The sequence below is a fragment of the Neopelma chrysocephalum genome, unplaced genomic scaffold (assembly GCF_003984885.1).
Source record: "Neopelma chrysocephalum unplaced genomic scaffold, ASM398488v2 Primary Assembly neopelma1_185837, whole genome shotgun sequence".
NCBI lineage: Eukaryota > Metazoa > Chordata > Aves > Passeriformes > Pipridae > Neopelma > Neopelma chrysocephalum.
In genome coordinates this window covers 1-9,192 of record NW_020938810.1, presented here as the reverse complement: position 1 = coordinate 9,192, position 9,192 = coordinate 1, and the positions used below count along the sequence as shown (strand labels likewise).

The window sequence follows — 9,192 nt, the reverse complement described above, 5'->3', positions numbered from 1 at the left end:
TGAGCACGGCTGGCCCAGACAGGGGCTGTGGGGACACTGGGAATGTCCCAGCCCTGTGCACTGGGAAGGGCTGTGGGGACACTGGGAAGGGCTGTGGGGACACTGGGGATGTCCCAGCCCTGTGCACTGGGAAGGGCTGTGGGGTGACTGGGAATGTCCCAGCCCTGTGCACTGGGAAGGGCTGTGGGGACACTGGGGGTGTCTGGTCTCTGTGCCCTTGGATGTTCCTCATCCAACCCCGACACCGTGTCACTGCTCCCCCCTGGAACATGTCCCAGGGCTCCTTCCCAGCGTGTCCATCCAGGGAAATGCCACGTCTCACCCTCGCAATGGGAGGTATCAAGGGCAGCAATTGGGGTGACACAAGTGCCCCGGATCCTCCTGGGATTGCCCCAGGACCTGGGATTTCAGCTCCAGGGCAGCTGTAGCGATGGTCACCCACAACCAGGGCAGGGAGAGGATCCCATTCCTGCACACGAGATCACCACAGCCCCGTGGGAGGAGACATTTTCCCCTGTTTTTCATGGCTCTGGGTGTTTCTTTCCCCCCAGTTCCCTCGGATCATCCTGTGGCTGATGGTGGAACTCGCCATCATCGGCTCGGACATGCAGGAGGTCATCGGCTCGGCCATCGCCATCAACCTGCTCTCCGTGGGCAAGTGAGTTGGGGTTGTGCAGGAAATGAGGAGAAAGGGGAACCAAAAACTCCATCACCCCATAAATCCCCCCAGCTCAGCTCTGAGGACGTGAGTCACCCCCAGCAGCCGAGGTCTCATCGCTGATTCAGCCTCTGGTGCTGGATTTCGACTGTGGGACCCGCAGGGTCTGGGCTTGGTTTTAGCTCTGACTGGTTCACAATTGGGGGGCAGCTTCCTGCCAAACTCCACATCCCACAGAGGATTCCTGGGAAGGCGTCCTTTGAGCTGGGAAGGCAGGAAATGGAGCTGGAACAGGCAGACCTGGGGTTTCCCTCGGGATTCGGAGGGTCACCTCCCGCGGAGCAGGACACAGCCCTGCACATCCCAACGCCTGCTCAGGCTGGGAAGAACCCCTGGACACGCAGATCCATCCCAAAAAAGCCCTAAATAAGGGGCATTTGGGACTCTGGGTGTGCACTGACCCCGCTCTCGCCCGCAGGATCCCGCTCTGGGGGGGGGGTGCTCATCACCATCGCCGACACCTTTGTCTTCCTCTTCCTCGACAAATATGGTAATTTCTCCTTCAGAATTCCAGGAATTAAAATCTGAGATCAAGGGTTTCTCGGGTTGGTGACAAGGGGCCTTTTCCTCCTCTCAGGCCTGCGGAAGCTGGAGGCGTTTTTCGGGTTCCTGATCACCATCATGGCCCTGACCTTCGGATACGAGGTACCGCTGCCTCCGGAGACACCCAGGGGCTGGAGGGTGTCCAGGGCTGGGAATGGAGCTGGGAAGGGGCTGCAGAACTGAGGGAGCGGGGAGGCTCAGCCTGGAGAAAAGGAGGCTCAGGGGGGACCTTCTCCCTCCCCAACACCTTCCTGACAGGAGGGGCAGCCAAGGGGGGGGGTCGGGCTCTGCTCCCAGGTGACAGGATGAGAGGAAACATCCTCAGGGGAGGTTTGGGCTGGATACTGGGGGAAATCCCTTCCTGGAAAGGGGTGTCCAGCCCTGGCCCAGCTGCCCGGGGCAGGGAGAGGTGCCTGTCCCTGGGGGGATTTGGCACGTGGGGACATGGTCAGTGGTGGTGCCAGTGCTGGACCCAACCATCCCAGAGGCTTTTTCAACCCTAACAAGTCTGTGATTCAATCCCACGATCCCAAATCAGCACCAAACACGGTGATGGACACTTAAAAGCCACGTTTTGGGCAGATTTGAGTCGGCGTCGTGGTTTCATTTTTTTACCAAAACAGCCCCATATGGGCTGTGGAGCCCCCAATGTGTCACAGCCCCAATCCCCCGTTCTCCTGTCCCCAGTACATCACGGTGAAGCCCAACCAGGAGAAGGTGCTGCAGGGGCTGTTCATCCCCTACTGCAAGGACTGTGGGACGCCCCAGCTGGAGCAGGCCGTGGGCATCGTGGGCGCTGTCATCATGCCCCACAACATGTACCTGCACTCTGCCCTGGTCAAGGTGAGCACCTGGGGGTGGGGAGGGTCCTCAGGGTCCCACCGTGGGAGGGGGACACGGAAAAACCCCCTCAGAGGAGCTCGTGGCCACTGTGGGGTGTGGGACCCGAGGGCACGTTCTGTGTCCCACCATCGCTTCAATCAGCCGTAATTCCAAGGATAACCAGTGAATTCCCACCCCCCATCCTGCCCCCGTCCCCCCCAGTCCAGGCAGGTGGATCGCTCGGACAAGCGGCAGGTGCGAGAGGCCAACAAGTATTTCTTCATCGAGTCGTGCATCGCCCTCTTCGTGTCCTTCATCATCAACATCTTCGTGGTCTCCGTCTTCGCCGAGGCCTTTTTCAACAAGACCAACGCGGACGTGGTGAGGGGACCGGGACAGGGTGGCACTGAGGGACCCAGGCAGTGCCCCTTCCCCTGTGCTGGGCACTGCCCTGAGTCCTGGGCTCAAAGACCTCAAGGTGCTGGAGCATGTCCCGGGCCAGGAACGGAGCTGGGAAGGGGCTGGAGCAGCAGGAGGGGCTGAGGGAGCTGGGGGGGCTCAGCCTGGAGAAAAGGAGGCTCAGGGGGAACCTTCTGGCTCTGCAACTCCCTGACAGGAGGGGGGAGCCAGGTGGGGGTTGGACTCTGCTCCCAGGTGAGAGGACAAGAGGAAAAGGCAGCTGGAGGATGTTTAGGTTGGATTTTAGGGAAAATTCCTTCATGGAACAGGCTGCTCAGGGCAGGGGTGGAGTCCCCATCCCTGAGGGGATTTAACAACTGCGTGGATGTGGCACTTGGGGGCATGGTCAGTGGTGGCCTTGGCAGTGCTGGGGTCACCACTGGACCCAATGATCCCGAAAGCTTTTCCACCCCAGCCCATTCCCTGATTCCTGCCCTTCTGTGCCCTTGCAGAACCAGGTCTGTGTCAACTCCAGCAGCCCCCACTCCTCGCTCTTCCCCAACAACAACGAGACACTGGAGGTGGACATATACAAGGGGGTGAGTGTCCCCGGGGGAATGGCCTGGGGACATCCTGGTGGCCTTGTCTGGGGTCCCCAGGGTGGGGACAGCCACATCTGGGGCAGCTGGTGACCCTGCCCAGTGTCCCCAGGGAGGGACAGCCACATCTGGGGCAGCTGGTGACCCTGCCCGGTGTCCCCAGGGAGGGACAGCCACATCTGGGACAGCCTGGTGATCCTGTCTGGTGTTCCTGGTGGGGGAACAGCCTCATGACCCCATCTGGTGTCCCTGGGTTGGCACAGCCACATCTGGGGCAGCTGGTGGCCCTGTCTGGTGGCAGCTGCTGCTTCTGGGTAAACTGGGAGCGTTGGGGACTGGGAGCAGTAAAGGGATCCCTGAAAACAGAGTTGGGGGGAAGAGATCCTGGGGGTCCTTGAGCCCACCCCTCACTCAGCTGACAGAGCTGCCCCCATCCTGTTCCAGGGTGTTGTTTTGGGGTGTTACTTCGGCCCTGCTGCTCTCTACATCTGGGCCATCGGGATCCTGGCGGCCGGGCAGAGCTCCACCATGACGGGCACCTACTCGGGCCAGTTCGTCATGGAGGTACCGACCCCTGCTCCTCACCCCCTGCTCCCTCCTCACCTCGGGCTCCTTGCTCTGGGTTCTGTGCTCTTGACTCTGTACTCCTTGCTTCGTATTCCTGACTCATCTCCTCTGCACTCCTTACTCTGTATTCTGTACTCCTTACTCCTCACTCTGTACTCCTTACTCTTTACTCTTCACTACGTTCTCCATCCTCCTTACTCTATTCAGTACTCTTTACTCTGTATTCTGTACTCCTTACTCCTCACTCTGTGCTCCTTACTCTTTACTCTTCACTACATTCTCCATCCTCCTTACTCTGTATTCTGTTCTCCTCACTCATTACTCCTCTGTACTCCTCACTTACTCCTCACCCCACACTCCTCACTCCCTCCTCAGCCCTCCCTCGTTGCCACCTCACCCCTGTGCCCCCCCAGGGGTTCCTGGCCCTGTGCTGCTCCCGTGCTCCCCTCTCCTCACCGCTCAGCCCTTTCTCACCCCTCGACCCCCTGTGCCCCCCCAGGGGTTCCTGAACCTGCGCTGGTCCCGCTTTGCCCGGGTGCTGCTCACGCGCTCCATCGCCGTCACCCCCACCCTCTTCGTCGCCATCTTCCAGGACGTCGAGCACCTGACGGGCATGAACGACTTCCTCAACGTCCTCATGAGCCTCCAGGTGAGCAGGGGGCAGCTGGCTGGGGTCAGGCCCCTCCCAACCCCCAGGTGTTCCCAGCCAGGTGGGGTCAGGCCCCTCCCAGCCCCCAGGTGCCCAAGACCAGCTCAGACGGGGCTTGGAACAACCTGGTCAGTGGAAGGTGTCCCTCCCTACCCATGGCAGGGATGAGCATTGAGGTCCCTTCCTGCCCAAACTGTTCCAGGACTCCATGATAATCAGGGCACTTCCCACTCTTCATTCTTCCCTGTTTTCCTGCTTGTTCCAGCTCCCCTTTGCACTGATCCCAGTGCTCACCTTCACCAGCCTGCCCAGCGTGATGCACGACTTCGCCAACGGCCTGTGAGTACCACGGGAACCCCCTGGGCACACCTGGGCGCCTCCTCACCTGGGCACCTCCTCACGTGGGCACCTCCTCACCTGGGCACCTCTTTACCTGGGCACCTCACCTGGGCACCTCCTCACCTGGGCGCCTCCTCACCTGGGCACCTCCTCACCTGGGCGCCTCCTCACCTGGGCGCCTCCTCACCTGGGCACCTCTTCACCTGGGCACCTCCTCACCTGGGCGCCTCTTCACCTGGGCACCTCCTCACCTGGGCGCCTCCTCACCTGGGCACCTCTTCACCTGGGCGCCTCCTCACCTGGGCGCCTCCTCACCTGGGGACCTCCTCACCTGGGCGCCTCCTTACCTGGGCACCTCCTCACCTGGGCACCTCTTCACCTGGGCACCTCCTCACCTGGGCACCTCCTGGCCTGGGCCATCCCCCCGCTGTGCTCACCCCGCTGTGTCTCTCCTTGCCCCCAGGTTCTGGAAGGTGGCCGGGGGCCTCCTGATCCTCCTCGTCTGCTGCATCAACATGTACTTTGTGGTGGCCTACGTGAGGGACCTGCACAACCTGGGCCTGTACATCGGGGCCGCCGTGCTCAGTGTCGTCTACCTGTCCTTCGTGGCCTACCTGGTGAGTGAGTTGGGCTCCACCTGGTGAGTTGGGCTCCACCTGGGCCCCCTCCCAGCTGGGAGAAGACTTTGGAGCAGCCCACGGCTCCTCTGCCCCTGCCTGGGTGTCACAGAGGTGGAAAATCGTGGAGTGACCACGGAGCCGTGGGGTGGGGTGGGGTGGGAGGGACCTTCAGGGTTATTTCATCCTGCTGTGCACAGGGACACCTTCCACCTCCCAGCCCCGTCCAGCCTGGCCTTGAACACTTCCAGAGATCCTCTGGGAAATCGATGCCGGTGCCTCCCCCACCCTCACGGGGAGGAATTGCTTCCCAAAATCCTCCTCTGGACTTGCTCCAACAGCCCCACGTCCTCCCTGTGTTGGTGCCCCAGAGCTGGGGGCAGCTCTGCAGGTGGGGTCTCACCTGAGGGGGCAGAGGGGCAGAACCCCCTCCCCTGCTGTGGGATGAGCCCGGGCTGTTGGGCCCCCCCAGGCTGTCACCTGCCCCCTCAGCTCGGTGTCACCTGCACATGAGCCCTGTCTGTGTCCCCAGTGAGGCTGTTCCCGGATACTGGTCCCAGTTTAGACCCTGAGGGACCCCCCTCATCCCCTGGGCATGGAGCCATTGGCTCCTTGAGTGGCCAATCTCTGATGCAGTGAGGGACCCCCAATGGATCCCTCTGTGGGGTCATTTGTGGAGCTTCACCCCCACCCCAGCTGAGGTTTGGGGTCCCCAGTGCAGAACATTGAGGGGCTGGAGGGTGTCCAGGGCTGGGAATGGAGCTGGGAAGGGGCTGGAGAACTGAGGGAGCTGGGGGGGCTCAGCCTGGAGAAAAGGAGGCTCAGGGGGGACCTTCTCCCTCCCCAACACCTTCCTGACAGGAGGGGCAGCCAGGGGGGGGGTCGGGCTCTGCTCCCAGGTGACAGGATGAGAGGAAACGTCCTCCAGGGGAGGTTTGGGCTGGATATTGGGGGAAATCTCTTCCTGGAAAGGGGTGTCCAGCCCTGGCCCAGCTGCCCGGGGCAGGGAGAGGTGCCTGTCCCTGGGGGGATTTATGAGCTGTGTGAATGTGGCACGTGGGGACATGGTCAGTGTTGGCCTTGGCAGTGCTGGTGCCAGTGCTGGACCCAACCATCCCAGAGGCTTTTCCACCCCAGCCCATCCCACAGTTCTGTGACTCCCTGACCCTCTGCCCCTCCCGCTCCTGTGTCCCTGCCCTGACTGTGCCCTGGTGTCCCCGCAGACGTGGCTGTGCCTCATCGCCCTGGGCGCCTCCTTCCTGGCCTGCGGGAACACGGTAAGCGTCACCCGGACCCTGCACCTGGAGCCGCCGCCCCCCCGGACCCCCAAATAATGGGGGGGGGGAGGTCCCGGACCCGCCGGAGCCGCCGGAGCCGCGTTCCCGGGGGAGGAGGCGCGGGAGGACCCGGAGCACCCGGCACTGCCGGAATCCTGCTGCTGTTCCTTTGCTGAGCCCCCAAATTCCCCCGGGGCGGGGGGGGCACGTGGGAGCTGCCTGACCCCTCCTGTCCTCAGTGTCCTTTAAATCCCCCCAGATTCCTCCTCACGGGGTGTTTGACCCCAGGGAGCACAAACACTGACTCCCGGGAGCGCTGCCCTGGCGCCCACCTGGATAATCCAGACAAATAAGCTACAAAAACCCCCAAATCCCCCTTTCGGGTGGCATTTGGGGACCGGGGTGACACTACAGCTGGATCTACCTCTGCCACCCTGGCCTGGCCAAATTTGGTCCTTTTTCACTGGAAAACACTTCCCATTCCCGGGGAAATCCCACGAGGACGGGAAACCTGAGCATTGATATTGTCACTACTGGTTTTTACTGGCCCGACGTGGGATTTTGGGGTCAGCAAAGGAAACGAGTTTGTGGTTATTTATGATTTTATGACTTTATTCCCTGTGACCTGTGGAAACTCTCTTCGAGTTCTCAAAAATCCCTGGATTATGGCTCAAAATCAGGCTGTGGAAGCTCCACAGTCTTTTCCAGGGGTTTCCTTGCTGCTCCCGCTTTTCCCAGATTTAAATTCCCCCATCTCACTTTCTGCTGCTGTTTAATGAGTTTTGGGTTTTTTGGGAGAAGCTTTGCTGGGAATGTGACCCAAGTGCAATGGAACAGATTGGGATGGAGGGAACGGGGCACCTCTCAGATCTCCAGCTCTAGCAGGGGTTTGGAGTCTCATCCTGCCTGGTGGGGTGGGTTTGGATCTCTGGATCATGGAAATTAGGGTTAATTAGGGGAACTCCCTTCTCTGTCCACCTGGAGGCACGGCAGAGGCAAAGCTCCGTGGATTTAGATCCCAAAATGCTTTATGGATCTGCAGGATGGAGCAGGGGTGGGGGTGAGGGGCTCCCCTCCCAGGTGGGTGTCACAGCTCCCACCCAGCCTGGCCCTGGATTATTTGGGATCCTTGGATCAGGGCTGCCCAGTGCCAGGGGCTCCATCCCTCGCTGTAATGGGGCTTCCTTGTAATTCCATCGGCCCTTCCCTGTGCCCCCTGTCCCAGGCAGGGAATCCTCTCTGAAATAAAATCCCCAACCCTTGGGAATGCTGCCCTGATGCCATTTTGGGATCCAGTGGTCACTGGGATTTCTTCCCTTCATGAGCAAAGCTGGGTCGCTCCCAGGATCGGGGCAGGTCGGGGCAGCCCCTTCCTGCCTTGAGCTTCCACAGGGTTTTATCCGTCACTGCCCAGGATCTGGGGTTATTCCATGGTGCCCAGGACACATTCCAGGGACATGAGTGACAACACCCAGAGCCCAGCAGGAAAAAACTTTAATTAGGGACAGGATTGTATCCGCTTTTCCCACCCTTTCCCAAACCAGCTGAGCCTTGTGGCTCCCCCTGACCCGAGCAAGGATTAGGACATGATGGATTCCCAGTTTTCAGGTCATTACCCCAGAATTCCAGCAGGATTTAACCCTGTAGTGTAACACTTGTAGGTTTTACACCCCTTCCCACAACCCAACAGCCACGATCCCTGGGAATTCAGGGGTGGGAGGGGACGGGTTGGACTCGGGCTCCAGAATCCCGCTGTACACACCCCCTGGCTCTCCTGGATCGGGAATGTTGGTTTGGGAGGGGTCAGCTTTCGTGGCTGAAACACTGACTGCGTGGCAGCAGCTCCACGGCAGAGCCTCTGGGTCGGGTCCCTGCCCGGGGGCTCCGCTCCTCGCTGCACTGATTTGGAGATTTTCCCTGGTTGTGTGAACCCCCTTCGCCATTAAAACACGGAGACTTTTCCAGCTTGGCTTCCTGGGTCGTTTTTTGGGGTCTGCTCCGAGCGCCGGCCATTCCTGGCTGTGTGGAGCCCCCAGTGCTCACGGAGCTGGGTCAGTAGGACGAGCTCCCGGGGGGGCACGTCCCCGTCCCCATCCCACGGGATTCGCTCCCGGGGTCACACTGTGACCGCGTCATCACCGGGAGAGTGGAGGGTCCGTCACTCTGCGGTGCCTTCCCGCTGGAATTCCCTCGGTGGGATCCAGGACACGGCCCGTCCATCCTGCCCCGCTCCGGCCCGACCCACCCCTGCGCCGAAAAACACGGAATTCCAATTTTCTTCCCTGCTTTCTTACCCCCTCCCCACTCCCGACCCGGAGCCTCAACTCCAGCCCAGCCCGGCCCGGGCTCAGCGCTGTTTAACACCGGGATCATCCAGGCTCATCCCGAGGATTCGGAGCGTCCTCCTGGAATTAACCCGCCTGTGCTGCCGGTGCTAATTAAGGCTCATCCACGCTCCAATTTAATTAAGCTGGAGCAGGAGTTAATTGAGGCTGCGGGAGGGATCGACTCGGAGCTGTGGGTGGGGCCGGGCCGGGACCCGCCCCAATTAACACCGGGATCCGTTCCTAATTAACACCGGGACCCACCCTCAATTAACACCGGGATCCGTTCCTAATTAACACCGGGACCCACCCTCAATTAACACCGGGATCCGTTCCCA

At 60.7% G+C, this 9,192-nt stretch overlaps 1 protein-coding gene across 1 annotated transcript; it reads left to right on the top strand.

Moving 5' to 3' along the window:
* Window positions 1-448: 448 nt before the first annotated feature.
* On the top strand, window positions 449-8,494 carry LOC113962920 (natural resistance-associated macrophage protein 2-like; the record flags this gene model as incomplete). Its single annotated transcript, XM_027673711.1, is given in 12 exon segments — window positions 449-658; window positions 1,137-1,149; window positions 1,151-1,208; window positions 1,296-1,363; window positions 1,949-2,104; window positions 2,306-2,464; window positions 2,995-3,081; window positions 3,526-3,645; window positions 4,148-4,297; window positions 4,563-4,636; window positions 5,100-5,253; window positions 6,477-8,494. Coding segments are annotated over 12 exon segments (1,360 nt in total), but the record flags the coding sequence as incomplete, so codon positions are not given.
* Window positions 8,495-9,192: the final 698 nt, after the last annotated feature.